The following is a 21,266-nucleotide window of genomic DNA, read 5'->3' on the forward strand; positions in this document are numbered from 1 at the left end:
CTGGCTCTTGTGAATATTTCAGCAGTCGTTGGGGATTTATGTTTCCTGCATCGGACTTTGACCTTAATTTCTTCCATTTTGCTGGGCTGTAAAATTCATTAGAGACCTAACAGCGAAGTGATGGAGATGTCAGCCAGGCGATTGTGTGGTTATTTAATCTATCAGATGTGCTGCTTGCCATTTAGGTGGACAACAAGAGAATATGAAATCAATACGGTTCGTTAGCGGCGTACTCGCGCCTGGCTCGGCCGCAGGGCTCCCGCGAAACCCGGCGAGGCTGAGTTGTCGCGGTGTCACCTTGCGGGGGGATAAGCCGGGGGTGGCAGGAGGGGAGCCGGAGCGCGGGCGCGTGTGAAGCTCGTGCCCGAGACGTCTGCTTGCCTTGCTAAAGGGCTGCCTTCAGGGTGACGCGAGGAGCGGCGAGCATTGTAGAGCGTGGTCTCCAGCCGTTATAGCAGCCCGGCTGCAGTAAATTACCGCTAAATCGCGGTGGCTGCTGCCCAGGCAAGTGTTAACCTCGCTAACAGCCAGCCGATGTCGGAGGGACTGCTGTTATAAAACACAATCAAGGAGGCTGTTGTTTTATCCCGGGGCTGGGAGAAGAGGTGGAAAAAGCTCGGTAGTTCCCAGGGGGGTTGATTGGCTATTTTTCCCCCCCGCCGGTCTCAGCAGCGCGCTCTGGGGCTGGAGCTGCGGTTTAGCTCCCGGCTCCGCCGTGGGCTCGGTCTGCTCGAGAAGCGCTCCGGAGGCTGCGGCTCCCCTCCGGTCCCAGCTTCCCACCTCTCCCCCCTCCCTCCGCCGGAGCCCACCGCCTCCGTGCAGCTCCGGCTTGGCAGTGCCCACGGGCAGCCCGGCCCCGCTGGCTCCTGATTGCAGCGGCTGCTACGTGTCTCGGGGCTCTGCAAAACTGGTGCCAGGGAAGAGCTGTGTTTCAGCTGGGAAAGGTGTGATGAAATGAAGGTGGAATTTCTAGGGGGCCTTGGTCTGGTTCTGCATCCCCGCGATTCCTTCCCCCACAGAGCAGGCGGGTTTGGGTGGCTTAAAAAAATGGGTACCAGCACAGGGAGTCACCAGCGGTGGGTTGCTTGTGTTCCTGCAGCTTTCTGAGCAGCCCGTGGCCGGCTGGGATGCTCCACGCAGGGAGCTGGGATGCTCCACGCAGGGAGCTATGGACTGGAGGACCACGTCCGCCTGCTCTTCCTAGAAAGCCAGGCTAGAAAACTGGAAAGAAGGGAAGCTTCCTTCCCTTTGCTTCCTCCTGCGGACCGTGCCCCAGGCACCCTCCAGAAGCAGAGGGGCACGCTGCGGGGACCGGGTCCACAGTCCCAGGATCCCCCCACCCCCCCGCAGCGCTATCGGGGCTGCTGGCAGGCAGGCGGCATGCGGGGCGTGAATCACGGCCGGCCCTTCCAACGCCTCGACAGGTTTTTGACGCTGGGTAATTGCTTTTCTGCTATGACTCTTTTAAGCAGAGAGCGTGTGGCCGGAGCAATTTGTCCCCCATCAATTTTTATTTCCCCGTTTGTGAATAGCAGGGGTCAGGGAGGGAAACGACAGGAGAACAAAGATAGCAAGCCAAGCCGGGACCCCCTCATCTGCTGTCGGGCTTCCCTCTGGCCTGGGCAGCTCCCCGCTGCACGGGAAAACCACGTGCATGGCCCGTTCGTTGACTGGGGCCTGCTAAAAGGCTCGTCGTAGGTCGGCGCTTCGACTTTGAGCGTTCCCGAGAGCAGCCGGGGGGATGCTCGCTGCCCCAGCCCTGCCGTTCGGATGCTCGCGGTGGGATGTCTGTCGCTGATGGTCCGTAGCGGAGTCGCAGCGGTGCTCACTGCGGCCAGCCCTGCCCTGGAGCCTGGTTCGGCAGCGATAGGAAACAGCGGTGGGAAGGGTCACTTGGGCCTCTTTCTCCTTCAGCTTCTCTGTTGGTTGGGTTTTCTTTTACTGCAAGACAGTCCCTTGGCTGGTGGGATGTGGGAGCCCTGCCATGGCCTGTCTCAGCCTGTTCCTCGCCACGCAGAGGCGAATCGCCCTTCTGCTGCGCTTTGGTCACCTCTGGACACCCACGTGGAGCTGTTGAATGCCGAAATCCAGGTGCTCCTTGCGGAGCCTGAACATGTTCCCGCAGGAATGACGTAGCTTGGTGCGGGCTCGTCCCTCTCCAGGCGAGGTCCCCAGGCAGCACTTTCCTCTCCCCCCGTCCGGCAGATTTGGAGGGCGCGTTGCATCTCTTGGACCTCCATCAGCCTCCTGCGGCTCCACCACGCGCCTGGGGCCTCCCTGCAGCCCCGCGGGCTCGGGGGCTCTTGGCCACGGGGAGGAGGCCAGGAGGGACGAGGGATGCGTGCCAGCGCGACGGGTGGTCGGCAGGGCCGCCGGGACCGGGCCGCTCTCGGAAAGGGCTGTCGCTACCCCCTCGGCGGTTGCACGCGAGGCTCGTGTCTCTTTAAGCGCTTCCCCGCTCATCCTCCGGAGCCGCCCCGGAGCTGCTGCGAGTCGAGTTAATCTCGTGCAGTTTACGGAGTCGTTCAGCGGGGCTCGGCGGATGATGAATGTCGAAACCATTACCGGCGACGCGCCGGGGCTCCGCGGAGCTGTTTAAAAATGAATTCTCCCATGTAGATTTCTGCTCCATCAATCCTTGTGACATGTCAAACATTGCTATTGTTTCCTGAACAAATTGTGCGACACGGCCTTTTCCGCCGATCTGGGCGCGCGGGCAGAGCCGCTCGGAGCGGGGCGAGAGCAGCCAGCCGCGCTCGGGCCGGGTCGCGAGCCTCGGGGCAGGCGGCTGGGGAAGCACGGGCACGGAGGGCGTTCGCAGCGGGGGGAAAAAAAGCAGCCTTGCAAAACGCCCGCGGGAGGGACGGAGGGCTCGCCACCTTCATGCCTGGATCCCTGGGACACGCGGCACGGCGGCGCGCGCTCGCTGCGCTCTAGCTCGGTAAATTAATCCTCGGGCTTATCCAGGCTTTCTCTTCCTGGGCCTCTTCCAGAGTTTAGCTGTACGAACGCGTTTTGTAGAAATGGGCTGCGCTGGTGACAGCTCATAAAAGTACAGATGTGGCCCTGTGTTTTCACGCTGACCTTTGCAGGCTCCAGTGGGCAAATCCCAGTTTAATATTCCGGGCAGGAGATGCACAGCCGTAAAGCCGTGTGATTGCTTCTTGCCGCGGAGCCCCTGGTATCTTCCGCCCAGCTGCTTCCCTTCCCGGGCCGCGGGTGTCCGGCCGGCGGCGACGCGGGGGCCGCTCGGACGGGGCAGAGCCGCTGCAAAACAGCTGGCGCCCGGCGCTGGGCAGCTGTGCAAAGCGCCTGGCTCTGAACGTCCCGCCCGCGGTCCTCAGGGTTGCTTTGCAAAGCGGTCGGAGAGGCTCTGGGTCACCCCCCCCACCAAGGGGTTTCGAGTGTCTGGGTATCTGCCTGAGCTGGTGTAAGGGGGAGCGTTGGGCTGCCGGGTGCCCTGGCTCCTGGAGAGGGGTCCAGCCTCTCCTGGTGGGCCCCGAAGCCCGAGCTGGTCCCACGTTGCTGCTGAGACCTGCCTGGGCTCTGCCCGCCCTCCGGGTTTGGCTGCTGAAGGGTGTGGGAGACGCCGGGGACGGAAGCAGATGTTTTCTCGGGAGGGAGGCAGCCAGCCGTGCACGCTGGCGACAGTCCTTTCTCGGCAGCGCGGCTGGTCGCCGTGCCGGGCTGCGGTGGGATCGGGCCGTGCGCGGGGTGTGCTTCCGAGCTCCTCTGCCTCCCACGCGCTGTGGCTCCCTGCTAACCTTCCGCTAACCTGCTTCTCCCCTGCATTTTTTTCCCCGGCAGAAGGCAATTGCACTTCGCTGGCATTGTCCATCACTGCAATAAGCAGTTACAAGTGCAATCGGAAGGGGCCAAACGAAGGGAATTAGTCCTGCCCGTGCTCCGCGGCACTGCCGGGTCTCCCGTACATCACTGTCTCCTGGCCCGCCGGTCCGGGTGTACGGAGACACCGTTCTCGTCCCTGCGCTGTTGCACCAAATGTTAAGACTCAACAGGCCCTCGGGGTTAACGGTGGCAGTGGGCACAGGTGACGTCCCAAACACGTCCCGTTCATCCATCAGTGCCGACGGGCTGCAGACACGGTCTGCATTGCTTGTTGGAAGGGCTGCGCGCGGCAGCGCGGGCGCCTGGGAGCGTTCCTGGTTGGAAAGCTGCGGACCCACTCGCACCGGGCGATGCTGCAGCTTGGCTGGCGGGTTGGATGGAGAAGCTTTCCACCCGGCTCCACTGCTCTCTCACCGAAGCAGCTGCCAGCCGGTGTGTGCTTCTGATGGTGGTCGCCCGCAAGGCAAGGCATTTATTAATAGAATACGTCTAAAGATCGTGGCAGGAGCAGGGGAACGTGCCAGGCGGTGCCAGCGGTGCAGAAAGCAGCCGGAAGAGGCAGCGCACGTGCAGCGAACGGCTCAGGCGAGGCGCAGAGCCTGGATGCTGCAGACGGGGAGATGCCCCGTGGCTCGGGGAAGGCCCGCTGGAAACGGCGCGGAGCTGCAGGCTGCTTCCCGACCCCGCGCGGGCAGGCGCCCGGCTCGTGGGCTGCGAGGTGGCCCGGCAGGACCGGCCAGGGCTCGGAAAGGCAGGTGCTGCCAGCTGGCTCTGGGCCCCATCCCGTGCTCAGCACAAGCCCCTGCGCGGTGCGGCGGGTGAGCCGGGCACGGGCAGGGCGGCTCGTCCCGCGGTGACGTGCTCAAACTCCTGCTCCGCTCTCAAGGGTGCTCAAGGCTGTGGATAAATCAGGCAGGTTTCGGGAGCGGGGCTGTCTTCCCTGTGCCAGGCCTAAAATACAGCCTTTCGATAGTATCTGGACATAAAATGTGTCTTTGACCCTGCTTTTCCAGGGGCCTGTTAGTGTCTAAGTAATCCGGACAGGACTCAATTTAGAAAACATACTGGGGGGAAAAAAGGATATTTGGGGGATTTTATGCCACTTTCCTCATCTGAAAAATAAAAATTTTTGGTCCTTTTTCCTGCTGCTGCTCATGCATATTTTATATATTCATTAGAGGAAAGACTTTAAAACACACAAATCTTGGCTTGCTCATCCGGAGCTGACACGAGGCGCCTTTCGCGCACCGCGCGCAGAAGAGGGCCGTTGACCAGCCTGCCGCATCCTCAGCGGCCCGGAGCCATGGCAAGCGCCTCAGGCGAGGGCCAGCCCAGCGCTCGGGCCCCGAAGGGCTGTCGCCTGCGTTGCTTTATTCCCCGGGCACTTCGCAGATGAGCTCGGTGCGTCAGTGAAAGTCAGCAGGCGTAAGGTGTCCTACTGCAAAAATACAGGGAATCGGGGCCGCGAGGTGCTGATTCGGATAGATCAGGCGATAAATAGCAGCTCGCAGCATCTGCGCCGGTGCTGGCCTGGCGCTGAGTTTGTGGGGCTCAAACCTGGGACGGGGCTTTGCGGGCAGGCTGCGCCGGGGCAGCCTGGCCGGGTCTCGGCAGCGAGTCTCGTGCAGCGCAATGCAAAGATGCCCTCTGGCAAAGGCGCGAACCCCATTTAGGCAAGGAGGTAAATGAAGATTTGTGTCAATTGCAAAGGGTTCACTAGTGTGTCTTTCCATAAATACACGTGGCTGCCATAAATGTATTCATTTATTAATCAGTTTGGGTGTTGTTTTTGTGTTTTTAGGCAACTGACAATGATGTGGGCACATATGGAAAAGTCAGTTATTTTTTCAGCGATGATCCTGACCGGTGAGTGTGGCAGAACCAAGATAACTTTGGTTCTTTAAAATCCCCTGCTAAGCTTACCAAGGAGTCACTCGCATGGAAAATTAGGGGTATTTGTTATGTCCTACCTTTGAGATGCCCTAGGGGAAAACTAAGCCCTTATTAAAACATCTGATTCTATTTTTCCTTTGGGGCTTTTTTTTTTTTTTTTTTAATCCTTCTTTATGTTCAGTTTTTCTCTCGTGGCTTGGGTGCTCCCAGCGTCAGCCAGCTGGGCAGAGGGAGGTGGCTCTGTCTGTCCTACGCCCCGAGCGGCATGGGGACAAGCTTCAGTGTGCCAGGCTGGCATTGAGGCTCTCTGCCCCAGGGATGAGTGAGAGCTGGTGACTTCAGTGTGCGGCGATGACAAAATCAGGCCAAAACCACGTGTTGATTTCAAAAGCGATGGTAACAAGCCTCCATCGTAGCGTACTGAGGGGCAAAGCAGGTTTCCCAGTACTTTTGAGTCTTAAATCAGAGCTGAGGTTTCTACAGAAGTCCTGTCTCGTGATCTGACCAGCTTGTGATCTTCGGGGGTTTCCTTCCCTTTAACCGCTTAGCTTCTCGCTGGACAAGGACACCGGCGTGATCACGCTGATTGCGCGGCTGGACTTCGAGGCCACGCAGCGCTACACCCTGACCGTCATCGCCCGGGACGGCGGCGGGGAGGAGACGGCGGGGCGCGTGCGGGTCAACGTCCTCGACGTCAACGACAACGTGCCCACCTTCCAGAAGGAGACCTACCTGGGGGCGCTGCGGGAGAACGAGCCCTCCGTCGCCCAGGTGCTCCGGCTCCGGGTGAGGGACCAGAGCGGCTCCCCGGATCCCTCCATCAGGGCCCTTTGGGAAATGGGTGTCTCCTCTTCCTCCTCCTCCTCCTCCTCCTCCATCTCCAGCCATGCCTATGAGGAGGCTGTAGGTCTGATGCTTCTTCCAGGGCCTGGGGCAAGTCCCGAGGGGTGGTGCTCCGGGTGTCGCCGATAGAGCCCTCTCTCGGCGTGGGGTGGGAGGAGAGGCTGGTTTGCAAGCCCTTGGGGTCCTGCTGCATGTGGCTCCACCAGGGCAGTTCAGAGTGGGGAAGGAAATCTTACCCGAGGCAACTGCAAGGGAAGGGAAGGGAAAAATTTGTTATAAACCCTCAGGTGATGCCCAGGGCCCCATCACTGCCTTTCTGCTGCAGGCTGCTCACTGGAGGCCCCAGCTGAGCTTGTTACAGCTGTTTTGGGGACAAACTGGGCTTGTTACAGCTGATTTTGGGGTGCATCCGGCCAAAGCCTTGCAGAGGGGAGAGATGGGTTAGAAACGTCCACTGATGAATGAATGCATGTTCCTCCTGTGCTTTCCCTCTTTCCTTGGACCAGCATGCACCTTCCCCTCCCTCAGCTCTCTCCCACGGCATTTCACAGGCACAGCTTCTGTATTTATGTGCAGCTCTTTTCTCCCTTCCGCCTTCCCCTAGGCATCTGATGAAGACTCCCCTCCAAATAACCAGATCACTTACAGCATCGTGCAGGCGTCTGCTTTCCGGGACTATTTCGACATCACCGTGTCGGAGGGGTACGGAGGTAAGGGACGCTGGCTCCCGGGGGCATGGTGCCCGTGCCTTGAAAGCAGCACAGCCCTGGGAGAGTAGCAGTCGCTCAGGCTCTGCTCACACAATTGCAAGCAATCACGGCAGCAGGTTTTAAGAAGCGGCTATTGCAGCTGCTCCACTTGTAGTGACCTTACTGGAAATGTGGTCCTTCAGGTCCTTTGCAGCAGCACGTAAAATGGCTCAACCTGAGCCGCTGCGGGGCTGGGAGATGTGGCAACTTGCACTTTCAGCTGAGAGATGGTAATTTCTGCAGACGCATCACCTCAGTCCCTTACCTTGCGTGACAACGGCTGTAGTTAAAAGGAACGGTTTGTGCTTGAGAAGAGAAGGGGACTTTGCAGGCAGTCAGCATACGGGAGGAGGAGGCTGGACTTTACTTTTCTGTGCTGCTATCCAGGGCAAAAGATGAGGTTTCCAGAAGTAGTTACAGAGTTAAGGAGCTTTTAGCCACCTGCTCAGGTTTATTTTCAAGAGCCTTGTTTCCCTGTAGAGCCAAGCAGCTCACCCTCTGCAGGTCTGCCCCTGTACGTGCATCAGGGCTGGTGTCCGAGTCCCGCGGCTCTGCCCGATTCCCCTGGCTTTGGGAAGTCTTGGTGGGACATGATGCCCTTCTGCTGAGAAACGCAGCTTTTAATGAGGCTGGCTGAGAGCCAGCACACTTCCCCAGGCCTCCCATGCGAACAGAAGTGCTGGGCGCTTGGGTGACTCAGGCCCACGGGAAACACGGATACGGCTCACTCCGGCTTATGCCCACGTGTGCAAGGGCCTCAGAGCAACACAGGAGATGCAGGGGTTGTGCGAGCAGGATGGCCCCTCAGCCTGCCCGCTGGCCTGCTTGGCATGTGGATACCCCACGTGGCATGTGCGTTGGCAGGCTGGGGACCTCCCGCCAGCACCACTGACCACAGCGCTTTACGCCCTTTCAGTGATCAGCGTGAATCACCCCCTCGACTACGAGCAGATCTCCAACGGCGTCATTTACCTGACTGTGATGGCCAAGGATGCCGGCAACCCACCGCTCAACAGCACCGTTCCTGTCACCATCGAGGTCTTTGTAAGTACGGCACCCGTCTGTGCCCATGTGGCACAGCGGCAGTCAGCCCAGGGCAAGCACCGGCTGGCTTTGCTTGGCCTGTGCCTGCAGAGTTCACGGTCCTCCGTAGGCAGCCGCATCGCCCGTTGCACTTCCACAGCACCTCTCCTCCAGCGTGTCCTGGACCGGGTCTGGGAGCCTGGGGACGGTTGCTCTGCCCCGGCTTTGCGCGTGTGTGACGTGAGGCACAGCTGTAATTACACATGCATCCGCTCGTGTGGCTGCGTGGGTAGGGACGTGACGGTCTCATGGGTTTGCTTTTCTCCGTGTTGCATTTGGAATTCCCTCCTAGAGCAGCTCCGGAATAACCCGCGGTGTGCGCTTTCCCTCCTGGGGCTCTCTCCAGCCTTGCTTTCGGCTGGGGAGGTTTATTCAGCGCCTGGTGAATCCCTCTCTCGGCGTGCAGGAAACTCTTTAGCTGCCATCCCCGTGCCTGCGAGCCGGCTGCAAGGCTCCGGACGCCCGTAGCCAGCGGCGCTGCGTGCAGCTCGGGCACAGAGGGGAGAGCTCTGGCAGAGCGCAGCGGAGGTGGATTTCACCCGATGCGGGTCTGGCGTTGGTGGATGCTCCGGGAGCTCTCCACGAAGAGCGGTGTTGTCCTCCCTCTGCTCTCCAACGTGACAGCCAGCCCCGGGAGACCCTGCCAGCGACTTGCGGCACGTGGGGATCAAAGTGGCTGGTGAAGGAAGCAGCTACCTGACAGGGGAACGACTTCATTTGTTTCCAGCGCTGCAGAATTAGGGAGGATTAGCAGAGGATCTTCTCCTCTTCCTCCCTCCCCATTGCCCCCTCCAAGACCTACAGGTGCCTGAAAGCAAACAGCGCCGAGCGTGACATGAGTATCGAATGCGCATTAGCACTTTCAGTGTCAGAAATTATCAGTCCCCGCATCAATCGCAGGCTGTGCTGGCCAGGCCGCGTGCTTCGCTGTGGGTTTCGCACGCTGGCGCGGGTGCGAACCCCCTCGAGAAGGCAGTTGCTGCTGGGAGAGGTAAAGCATCTCTGCGTTGCTCAGGAAGATTAGATCAGATTGTCGCTTTGAGGAACATTGTGGCTGGAGAAAGGCTGGAGGAGGTATCGGCGATGGAGACAGGTTGCTTGATAACCCGTCAGTCTCGCTGTGATCCGATCTAAGCCGGGCTGGCAGTCATGTCAGTCTGCGAGCCAGAAGATGAAGTGAGCGCTGCTGTAGGATGGGAACCACGTCCCACAAGCACATCTCCAGCTCCAGGACCAGGCAGTCTCGAAATACTCAGGAGAGCAGGGAATAAGGCAAGGCAAGAGGGGTTTAGCGGTGGCTAAATAGGTCCCTTCTGCGCTGTTCTTCAGACGGTGTAATCGCATCTGTCTAAAGACCACTCTTGAAAAGGTCATCTCCTTCTGGTTGCTTCTGTACGCTGGTGGCTGTTAAGTAGCTGTCACGTTCTCCCCTCTCAACCAAAGGGATTTTCTCTCAACTGGAGAAAAAAAAAATGGAGAGGAAGAAAATGAGGAGGAGGAAGTGTTTCGCAATGGCACTTCAGGAAAAAAGATGTGGAGAGGCAGCACAAGAGCAAGCGTTGGAGGGCGGTAATTTTTTGTCATCCTTTGGTTGTTGGTTTTTAATAAAGTGAAACTCGCCTTGTACGTTTCCCATTAGGGGACAATAAGCTTTTGTGGAGGGAGCCGCTGAATTAGAACTAATAGCGAGCACGATGCCAGGATCCGGGGAAACATCACCGCTAATGCGTTTCTGCCTCGCGCCTTGTTGCTGATGCTGTTGGCTGCGATGAGCCAGCAACTTTTGGTGCACGCAAGGGTGGGCGCAGTTAGGGTGAGCGTCCCCAACTACCGGCCCCCCAATACCTCTGGAGATAGCAGGTCTGAGGGCGTAGGTCCAGCCTTTGGGGAGGAGGCTTGTGGAGCTGGAGACCATCTAAGCGGTTCTCGCAGAAGCCACCGAGCCAGAGGCGATGAGCTCGGAGGCCGGCACGGCTGGCCGGATGCCCTCTCCGACAGGACGTGCGTTGGATCCCGTCGCTGACAGCAGCTGGGGTGTGGTGGAAAGCCTTGGAGTTTGCTTTCCTTGAAGGGGGATTTATTTCTCGAAGAACGCCCTGCAGGCAGGTGCGGTCCAGCTCTGTCCAGATGGGGAGCTGGCCAGATGTCCAGCCCATGCCTCCCCAAAAGCCGGCTTACTGGGCCGTGCTGGTGCCAGGCGCCAGCTTATTAACTCCAGCCGCTAATGTAGCAGCACAGCTTCTGTTCTGGCTTGTGTCCATCCAGCCTGGACCACCGGCCCTCGGGCAATCACCCTGACCGGCTAACGGCCACGTTCTGGGAAGATGGACGGCGCATGGGCAGCAGGCAGTTTCCTCATTACCATCCGAGGAAGCGGTGGTGGAAAGCCGGGTGATGCAAAGGCTGATTAAAGACCACCTGCTTCCAGCAAAGACAGCGGAGGATGGCAATTTAATTACAGCACGATGGGCATCGTTGGCACATGAAATTGCCTCAAATACTGAGTTCAGTGGCAGCAGGAGCAGCTGGGCCTGCGAGTCCATCAGCAGTCTCTAGGCAGAAGATGTCTCCAGAGCAGCCCCAAGAAAATGGCAAAGTCCATAACGGTGTTTTAATGTTCTGGCGGCTCCATCCTTCCCTCCAAAGGCTATTGAGTTTGGTTCATTTAAGGCTGATTCTTAACATTATTTAAACAGCATTTAAAGCTCATCTGGGGGAGCTTTAAACTGGTCCCTAAATCCGTTTTGAGAAGTGTTTCAAGCAATTGCTCCTGCCTGGTTTCACCAGGACTGCCATAGTCTCTGGCAGAGACAAGCCTGGGGGGAGCACATTGATATGCAAACTGGCTCCCCCTCGGAAAACGCTGTACCTGTGCTCCCTGCAAATACCCGTAAAATTCCTTAAGGCTAAACACAAGTGGGTGAAAAAAGCCTATCTTTGTAAGGGTTTACTTACTCAGCATATGCTCCAGTACTTGGGGGCAGCGTGATTTCCACTGCTTCGCCTGCAGTGCCAGCTAGCTGGCTCCACTTGTGTTTAAAAGAAATAAAACACCTTTTCATCCGCAAGGGAGGAGAAGAACAGAGCCTCGGTTGGCCCCCGGAGCTCATAGGTAGGGAAAAGCCGCCTCTGCTCTGCCTGATGCTTTGAACGCAAGGGGCATAACTCACGGCAGTCTGCTAGGCTGCTGTGACCCATAGGAGTAAGTCATCCGTGTGCAGCTCGAGGAGGAAGGAGCAGGTTTATCCTGGACACTGCTTTGCTTGTGGCAGTGTTTGTGTCTTTCTGGAGCTCTGCGGTGGGGGGAACAGCCCCTAGCGTGCTCCCTAGCAAACAGTAGGGAGAAAGCAGCAGGGTTTCCTCAGCTCTGCTGGAATTGGACATGGTTAAATCTCAGGAGGCCACTCTGTGCCTCAGTCCCTCACCCAGTCCCCTGGACCTGTCCCTAAAATCACTGCAGAGAAAAAAGTCAGAGAAAAAGCAAGAGAGAAAAGCTGCTACTTTCCCAGAGCTGCAGTGCTCAGCAGAGCCCCGGAGACCCCCGCTAACCTCTTCGCTGGGCAGGCACGAGCCCCGAGGGGTGACCGGGAGCAGGAGCCCTGCTGTTGTCTCTCTGCAGTGGAGGGTACAGCCGGCAAAGGCATTTGTGACCAGACTGTCCTTTCTGCTTCAGTCGCTTTGCACCATTTGGGCGGCTCGGAGTGGCCAACATTCAGGTCAGAAGTGGTAGACCAAGAAGTCTCCTTGCTGGAGGCAGGCTCCCTGCTAGCACTGACGCTGGCAGAGCCGGCCGCCTTGCAAAACGCCTGCTCCTCGTTGCTGGCTGCGGTGGGGGGACAGGGACGCGGGGCGGCTGTGCTGGGCTTTGCCGGTGCCTGGTATCCGCGTGGTGCGAGGAGCCGAACCAGCTCGGCCCAAGGGATGTGCAGTCGGCGTGCCTGTGCTTTCTGCCACGGGCTTGTGCCGAGCAGGACCTGGAGGCGGGAGATGGGGGGGGTTGTTTTTTGGCTTTCTTGGATGGTGATAGTCTGTGTTCAGACCTCCGGTTCGTCCTCCTCTGTGCCTCAACCCTCAGGCACCTTCCCCCTCGCTGCTGGCTTGAGGCACAGAGGGCCAGGGGTGTCCCCAGCCCGTAGCGGTGTTTGGCAGCTCTTCAGTCGTTGTGTCTTTTCCCAAACCGGTGTCTTGAACTTTTCGTTGTTTCAGGATGAAAACGACAACCCGCCCACGTTCAGCAAGCCGTCCTACGTCATAACCGTCGTGGAGGACATTATGGCAGGTATGGGAAACACGCCTTTCTGCGAGTTGGGGGTCTTACAGCCATAGTGGTTTAGCTGACAGCTTTTGGGGGAAATGAGGAGGAAAGCCGAAAGACCTGGCAGAGTTCATAATCTCCTAGGAAACAAGGCTGAGAGGGGCAAGAGAAAGAGCAAGTGCCTTTTGCCTATATGCCTCGGTTTCAGTGCATAGGTAATTTGCACTTAGATACAGCGCATGTGCGTAACGCTCGAGCCCTCCTCTGCGCCTGCCACCGTAACAGTGCAAATAACCCGGGGAGCCTGGCTGTATTGGATCAGCCCCTGCCTGAGCGTGCAACCCCCTCCAAAGTAAATCCCATTTTGTTAAAGAGGTTCTCCTTGTCAGCCTTCCCTGGGGCGTTTTGCACGTTTCTGAGCCTGCCCTGCATTTCTGTCTCCCTGCCAGGAGCGACGGTGCTGTTTCTGAACGCCACCGATATGGACCGCTCCAGGGAATACGGGCAGGAGTCGATCATCTACTCGCTGGAAGGGTCCTCTCACTTTCGGATCAACGCTCGCTCCGGTAGCCTCCGCGCTCAGTCTGGCTGTTCCCCTTCCAGTCGCCCTCTCGGTCCTTCTCCAGTCTTTGCTTGAAAGCAGACAACTCCTTTTGCCCACCTGGCATCCCCAGGTTAAGCTACGTGCTGATGCCTTGGAAAGGGAGGAAGGAGGCATCTGTGTGTCCCAGGGCCTTTGAGAAGTTCAGTGCTGTCTGTGCGCGTTGCCGATTCAGGGCGGCTGAAGCTGCCCTGTAAAGGTGTGCTTAACTGGATGCAATTTTGTGGACAGGACAGATCCATCATTACGACACATGCACACTTAAAATTTTTTCCTGTGATTAATTCTTTCAGCCTGTGAATTAATCGGTGCCACAAAAGTTTGGAAGCAAATGTATTTTAGGAAGACCTTTAACCTTACAAATTTCTTTTACCGAGATTAATTTTGCCGCTCCAATCGCTTTGTGGGTGAGCTCTCCACATCCCATCTGAGTCCCTCTGTAGTGAGGCACGGTCCATGTTCATCGCCTTTCGGTGGCAGGAGGCAGAGGGGAGGGAGCAAAGGGCCAGGGGGGAAGATGGAACAGTTTCATTAGCCAAGTGCAGCCAACACTGAAGGTGATGGGAAGGACAAGCCTTAATGAAGTGCGGTGGGGTCTGCGGTCTTGTGGCACTGTCAGCACTAAGGATGGGACCAGTTTGTTCCTCCAGTGGACCTGGCATCATCATCCCGGTGGTCTGACAGGCTGCTTGGAAGCAGCTCCCTGCAAACCCCAGGTGTGTCGATTTGGCCTCAGGAAGAGTAGTGCAGAGGTGTTCAGCTCCGGGATGTCCCGGGAAATCCCAGCCATCCGTTCGCAAGTGAATCAGAAGAAGGGGCCCATTTGTGAAGCATCCGCTCTCCATTTTTGAGTGCCCCTTTTTTCACACATGCTCCTGTTCCCCATGCCTTGGGTGGGAAGTCACCCTCTGACACCTCTATTCCCTCTCATTTTCCTGGGGCTGCAGGGGAAATCACAACAACTTCTTTGCTGGACCGAGAGGCCAAATCTGAATACATCCTCATTGTCCGGGCGGTGGATGGAGGCGTGGGCCATCACCAGAAGACCGGCATTGCTATGGTGAGTGTATCCTCTCCTCCTTGCTAGCTGGACCTAGGGTTTCCTCATGCTGCTGGTTGGCGAGGGGAGCGATTGTGGGGTTGGTACTACGTAGGGGGTAGTGTGAGCTCTGGGGTCAGCCTGCTTCACCCTTCGGACAGTCTTTGTCTGAGGCACTCGGCTACCAAAGAATTCAGCTGCATTTACTAGCAGTGTTTTGTTTTGGTTGTGAGCGCAAGTAAAGAGCGTATGGTGGTATCTGCCCTGGGGGCTGTCTCCGCGCCTGTTCACAGCCCTTGCAGAGTGACTGTCCAGACACGAGCAGGGTGTTCAAAACTGGAAAGCAGGCTGCGTCTCCTGGCAGGCCTTTCACCCCAGAGCCTCTTGATCTTCCAGTGCCTTCTGTGTCCGTCTCGGTGCGCGCACATGGGAACACGTACCTACTCCACCCACTGCAAGGCTCCCTTTGTTAAAGCCTCTTGAGAAAGCGCTTAGTTGGAGACCTGCAGGAGTGCTTAGTTATTCCTGATGACTGCTATTCAAATACTGCCTGGATCAAGGGTTTCCAACCTGCTTTTGATTCCTGGGCTCCTCAGAAAGCTCCAGTGGAGGCGGAGGCCATTGTGCAGCAGATTTTAACCTTCTGGCAGTAGGTTCGCCTTGCCCTTCGCAGACCTCGGGAAAGAGGTATACCTGTCTCTTACAGATCTTACATTCCACCTGTCGTTTGAAAGAGCTTTGCAAAGGGTTTGCAAGAGTCTTTGGAAATAAAAGTAAGCCAGAAGCCAGGGATCAATCTCTCGCTGCTCATGGCACCGTGCCAGCGTGAACATATCATAGCGTTCGGGTTCTCTTTCTCCTGGGATCCCTGGTTTGATTGCAGAAGAAATGTCCCAGGCAACAGAGCGATGTGCTGAAGAGTTCACTGAAATAATTGTCACCAGTGCCGAGGGCCGTAGGGAGGTGTATATATCCTAACAGCAAAGTAGAAACTTCCTATTGAATCTCCCAGAGACACGTTACAGCCATGGCTGGGCAAAGCGGTACAGCCTGGAGGATGCTGGGTTCCCTTTGGGGCTCCAGATGAGAGGATGTTCTCCTAAAGCCTGTGTTAAAAGGAGGGAAAAAGTTCTCTGCAACAGAGATTGCAATTAGGAGGAGGAAAAAAAAAAAAAAAGCCTACATAATGCTTCCTGAAAAGTATCTGTAGTTAAGAACCTTAAAACCTGACGGGAAGTTGGTGGCTGGTTAAAAGTTTGCCTACTGTCGCTAGCAGGAATATATACCTGGGACTCAGAGCTGTTCCCTATAGTAACTTTTGAACCGGGAATAAGGGTCCAGGTCTCAGGGGCTTTGCAGGGTCCCTGTAGGACATGAATATACCTGGGCTTCAATAACAGCGTTTTGTGTTCTGTAAATAGGTCGTTTGTGATTGCTTTGGAGATGAGAGGTACTGGCATTCGCGTGTCTAGGAGAGCAGACAAGGAACACTTTCAGTGAAATGAACTGCTATGGGAAAATGCCTTTCCTTCGCAGGGACAAGCCCCTGGGGTGCTCGGGGTACGGGTGGGCCGCTGACCTAGCCCAGAGGCCACCCTGATGGCTGGGCGTAAGGAGCAGTCCCGGGTGCATCCCTGGGGACCGCAGTCCCCAAATTCCCCTCTTCTGCCACGGGGTGGCACCAGCATTTCAGCCTCGTTTGTCTGAAGGACCGTGAAGAGCCGCACAGCATCCCCGGAGCAGAGCGAGCCCGAGCGCGGCTCCTTTCCTTCTGCAAGCACAGGGATAAGTGGGAGATATTAACGTCCATGATGGGTCCTATGTCCTATGCTACGTCTCCAAAGAGCCATGCATGCATGTGCTCCTCAGAAAGTGTTTGGAAATGTGGTTAGCAGCCTTAAAGCTTTGACAGGGAGCAGCCCGTTGCTACTTGGGAGCGTGTACTTGCTTGGTTGTCGGTAGGCTTGAGAGCTGGACACCCGCCATCCACATCCAAGGCTCTGGGAATTTCAGAGGAGACTCCTCAGAGCAGGAAAGTTGCCTTACGGATTTGGTAAAGGCTGCGTTACTACCTCTGCAGCCTGGGCCAGCGCTGGCTGCGGTGTGTCCGAGGGGACACGCCGTGCTCCCCTTTGCTTCCCTCAAGCTGGGGGCCACACGGTGGGCAGCTGGGTTCCCAGGTCCCCGGGTTTCACTGCAACAAGCATCTGCCCCCGAGGCCACGGGGGACTGCAGAAAGAGGGAGTGCTCACGGCCCCATCCCTGGGAACGTGCCAGAACAGGGCTTGCCATCGAGTTTCTGGAGGGATGGTCCCTATATAAGGGTTAGGTACCAGAAGAGCCTAATGGGGAAATGCCCCAAGTCTGTCCTCCTCAGTTAATTCACTGGCAGGGATAGTTGGGAAACAATGATTTTCAAGGGCGTGCTGAATAGCAGTGGTATAAAACTGAACTTGATTCGATGAGAGTAAGAATTCGCACAGTACATCGGTGCCTCCGTGTTTGTCCAGCCCCGACAACGTGACCCACGCTGCAACCCCTGTATCCCTTTGGGAGGATCTTGGGCATCGAGCAGTAGACACTTCACATGATCCCGGCAGCTTTCCTGGGAAAAACCCTTTCTCATCTGCCAGAAACAAGGGCTGGCATTTCCAAAGCAAATCCCATGAGCTCTACCCACCGCTTGGGACCCAGCTACCAGGGCAGCCGGGTGGCTACAAGTGACCCTGTTGGTGATGTGGCTTCAGAGGAAAGGCAGGGGCACTGCTGCTGGCGTCCATCAGCCCGTATCCCTCCGGCTCTGACGGTCAGAGCACTCTCGCCACCTTGCAGGCAGCCGAGTCGATGTTCACGGCGGCGGTTTTGCTTGCTTTCCTTCTCACAGGTGAACATCACGCTGCTGGACATCAATGATAATTATCCCATGTGGAAAGATGAGCCGTACTTCATTAACCTGGTGGAAATGACTCCCCCCAACTCGGACGTCACCACGGTACGTGCATGGGGACGCAGTCTGCGAGCTGGGACAGGCAAAGAAACCAATTTAACGCAGGGTTTGTTTTCGGAGGGGCTGTTCAAACCAAGGCGTGCCGTTGCTTGGAGGAGGCTGGCGGGTTTGGGGATGCTGTTGTGCCTTCGCGTGGCCCCGCTGCTGAGCCTCCGGCCGCGACGACCGCGTTTCCCCGCCGGCAGACACCCCGGGCACTCTCCCAGGACAGGCAGGCTCCCGCCAGGCTCATTTCCATGGCTTTTGCTGCATTTGGCATGGCGCGGGCGGCAGTTACTCTAAAAGTCTCTTCCTTTAATCCAGCGACGCTGGCATGCCCCAAAGCAGGAAATCTTCGGGCTGTAAGTCACGGAGTTAAACAGCCCTTTTGTCGAAAGGACCGCGAATCAATTAAGCAGCGCTGCCCCCAGTGCAGTGATCGCCCTGTTTGCTTGTCTCGCACCGGGAGCGGGTCAGTCGCCCCGATGTTAAGTGGTTGTTAGCTGCGGCCAGGCACCGTCCTGCCGGGCTGCCGGGCGAGCGGGTGGATGTCTGAGCGGCGCTGGCGGCTCCAAGGCTGCTCCGCCGTAAATTCCCCGCTCCGTTAAGGGGTTTTGGTGCTCGTTAACAATAGCGTGCAACGGTTTCTACATGCAAACTCCTCTGCCCTCGCAGATGCTTTCTTTTCCACATCAAAACGCTGGTGGTCGCATGCCGGCTACCACTGCCTTTGCCTGACCCTCAGCTCAGGTGGGCTCCCAGGGCCATCCCGGGAAAAGGCTTGGCCCGTCGGGCAGAGCGCGGCCGGCTGCAGACCGTCCAGGACCGCGAGCCTGCTGGGAGCTGCTTTATTAGGAAGAGGCTTTGGACAGCAAGGGCTGGCTCTCCTCTTGGACTTGCAAAATGGTCCAGTGGCTTGGAGGGGCCTGAAACACAAGATAAACGAGGGGCAAAGAAAAGAGAATCCACAAAGATCATTGAATGGGGAAGACTGAAAAAGAAGTGACGAGGCAAAGGAAGGTCTCGTAGCAAAGCCTTGGCCCTGGGGAGGGAGCAGGAGACGGAGGAAGGCCCTGCAAGAACAGCTCAGGCTAGCCGGTCTCTCTTCCTCCTCCATTTCTCCCCCCCACATGGGGACATCTGTTTTGCATGCGACACGGTTCTTCTCTCTTCCACATGTCACCAGTCCTGCTGCTTATTGTCCACTTGAAGTCATCTTGCGTTTGACATCACAATTAGTTGCTGGGAAAATAATTATTTTGTCATCAGTGCAATAGAAGTTCAGCTGAGGGACAAGCAGCAGGAGCCATAAAAGTTACAAGAGTAATAAATGCTTTTTTTTTTTTTTTTTTAATGTAGATGTCCCCTGCAATTAAAAATGTCATAGGGAGAAAAATAAAACAGTAAATGTCTGGTATGAAGAAGAAATCCTAAAATGAATTATTTTCAACATTTTCTAAGTGGCAGCACAAATTTCTTAGCATGCCGCTTTGCTTCATTTATGTTATTTTTCTTTAGGGTGCCTATTTTCTAGCTCGTTTTATTTAAAAAGAGAAAGCAGGCCTTGAGGGATTGCTGCGCATTTGTGTCTCTTTCCACGCCGGCACCTTCTGGGTTTGTTGGCCGGTTTCAGTGAAACATGAAATCTGTGCAAGCTGCATGAAGCTAGGCGGCTGGATGGAGGAAAGAGAACTTCTTCCTGCCCCGCGATGGGAAAGCCCATCACGTGAGCTCAACCCTGTTATTAGACACCAGTGAATCTACATGGCTGGGCACCATGGGAGCCTCAGGTCCTTCTGTGGCATTGCTCGTGGGCTTCCAGTTTTTCCTCCTGTAGCTCGGCTTTAATTTTCTCTGGTTGTTGCCCCAGTCCCGTTGACCTTTGCGTTGTGTCCGTGCAGGTGGTGGCCGTGGACCCGGACCTGGCGGAGAACGGCACCGTGGTCTACAGCATCCGGCCCCCCAACAAGTTCTACAGCATCAACAGCACCACGGGGAAGATCCGCACCACCGGCGTCGTGCTGGACCGCGAGAACCCCAACCCCCAGGAAGCGGAGCTCATGCGCAAGATCGTGGTGTCGGTCACGGACTGTAAGTGCCCCTCGGGGCCCGCTCCGCTTGCCCGCGGTTCCTTTCCTCCCCGGAGGCGCAAGCTGTGCCCGTGTCGGCAGCTCGTTCCCCCGGCCTCTCGCCCGCTGGGCTGGGGTGTTAGCGTGTTTCTCACACGTTACTGTGTGCTGTCACTGCTCTGATGGAGCTGGGCTGGTCTAGAAAACCTTGTGGTTCAGGTTATGCAAGCGTTTCCCTTCTCACCCTCTGCTTTCCCTTGCTGGTGGCTTTTTACATATTAAGTGTAATTTCTTCCTAGCCTGATTTCTCTCTCAAGACAAGGTGAAATGTTTCTTTTTCCTGTGTCCAGCATCATTTCTAAAGATGTTTTTGAGGAAAAATTGAGAGAAGGTTGAAACCCTCTGCTAAAACAAACCAGAGACACTCAAAATAAGAGCTTGATAGTTTCTTTACCAGCCCAGACAAGTGAGATTAGAAGGTGGAAAGTCACCCTCAGAATTATCTTTGCTAAGGAGACAATTCTTTGTGTTTTTCAGTTTGAAAACAAACCAAGTGGCCTTTGTGTGTGAGCAGCATGTTTTGATAGAAACTCTCGCTTGGGCTATGTGTAGGTCGCAGGGTCTGCAGCACGGCGACGTGAATGTTTAGCACAGGACATAGGACAAACTAGTCCTTGGGACACAGTGATAAAATGTTTTCCTCTGAAAATATCGTCTTAGGAAATCTTAAAAAAGAAAGAGAAAGAGAGGTTAAAGCTAGCCAGGGCAGCGCGGCCAGGTTAACGCTTCGACGGGGCCAACAGCCCCGTGCTGCCCCGCTCCCTTGGGGGTGGAAACGGCTCAGAGCATTAACGTCAAAACCCTGCCGTGTCCCCGGACTCTGCAGGCGGGAGGCCGCCCTTACGGGCTACCAGCAGTGCCACGGTCTTCGTCAACCTGCTGGACCTGAATGACAACGACCCCACTTTCCAGAACCTGCCCTTCGTCGCCGAGATCGCCGAGGGCCTTCCCGCGGGCTCCTCTGTCTTCCAGGTGAGCGTGGCCCCCGTGGCACGTCCCCGCGGTGGATGTGGTGCTGCTGCCGCGGCGGTCGCTGCCCTGGGCTGGTGCCCTTCTGGAAAGGGAGCCCCTTCCCCTGAGAAACCGTTCCTCCTAGCCTGCTTCAGCCGTGTCCTCGCATCACGCGTGTCGCTGGGCAGAGGGATGCCTGGAGGCAACTTTGCTTCAACCCGGTATCTTTGGGGACAGAGAAGTGCTCACACTGTGCAGCTTTTGGTAGCAAGGAGACAAGAGCTCGGCTCGGCTGCTGGCGAAGTCTGCCCGCCCCGCGCTCATCCCTTCCCTCTGCTTTGTCCACCAGGTAGTAGCCATCGACCTGGACGAGGGTCCGAATGGGCAGGTGACCTACCACATGCAGGTGGGCATGCCCCGCATGGACTTCCTCATCAACGGCCGCAGCGGGCTCATCAACTCCACCGCCGTGCTGGACAGGGAGAGGATCTCCGAGTACTACCTCCGCGTGGTGGCCAGCGATGCCGGCGTGCCCTCGAAAAGCTCCACCAGCACCCTCACTGTCAAAGGTGGGTGTGCGAGCTCTGCACGAAGCCCCGCCAGCCCAGAGCCCTCCGCGGTCCCAAGGGGCAGCTGCTTCACTCTGGGAAGAGCAATGGGTGATCAGAACCCCCCTGTTTGGGGAGGGTGGCTGGGAGGGAGATGTGGTACCACGGGTGAGGTGGAGATGGTGAAGAGGGAATGATTGCTGAGCTCTCAGTACCCAAGAAAGAAGGACTTCAAAAGTACTGAGGAGAGGGATGAAACCAAAGGAACTACTTTTTCACACCTTGTGTCTTTAACTCCAGGGCAAGGTCAAGGGATTAGGAAAATGCACGTGGGAAAGGT

General features: G+C 56.8%; 1 protein-coding gene across 1 annotated transcript in view; it reads left to right on the forward strand.

Moving 5' to 3' along the window:
- CDH23 (cadherin related 23) overlaps positions 1-21,266 on the forward strand; it is a 223,127-nt gene that overhangs the window by 146,396 nt on the left and 55,465 nt on the right. The window contains exons 14-24 of the mRNA XM_064513627.1: positions 5,651-5,715; positions 6,291-6,528; positions 7,190-7,295; positions 8,251-8,378; positions 12,624-12,696; positions 13,122-13,238; positions 14,221-14,333; positions 17,197-17,304; positions 19,200-19,389; positions 20,254-20,399; positions 20,728-20,947. Coding sequence (XP_064369697.1) covers positions 5,651-5,715; positions 6,291-6,528; positions 7,190-7,295; positions 8,251-8,378; positions 12,624-12,696; positions 13,122-13,238; positions 14,221-14,333; positions 17,197-17,304; positions 19,200-19,389; positions 20,254-20,399; positions 20,728-20,947 — 1,504 coding nt within the window. The remainder of the gene's footprint in view (positions 1-5,650; positions 5,716-6,290; positions 6,529-7,189; positions 7,296-8,250; positions 8,379-12,623; positions 12,697-13,121; positions 13,239-14,220; positions 14,334-17,196; positions 17,305-19,199; positions 19,390-20,253; positions 20,400-20,727; positions 20,948-21,266) is intronic.

The sequence above is a fragment of the Dromaius novaehollandiae genome, chromosome 6 (genome assembly GCF_036370855.1).
Source record: "Dromaius novaehollandiae isolate bDroNov1 chromosome 6, bDroNov1.hap1, whole genome shotgun sequence".
Lineage (NCBI taxonomy): Eukaryota > Metazoa > Chordata > Aves > Casuariiformes > Dromaiidae > Dromaius > Dromaius novaehollandiae.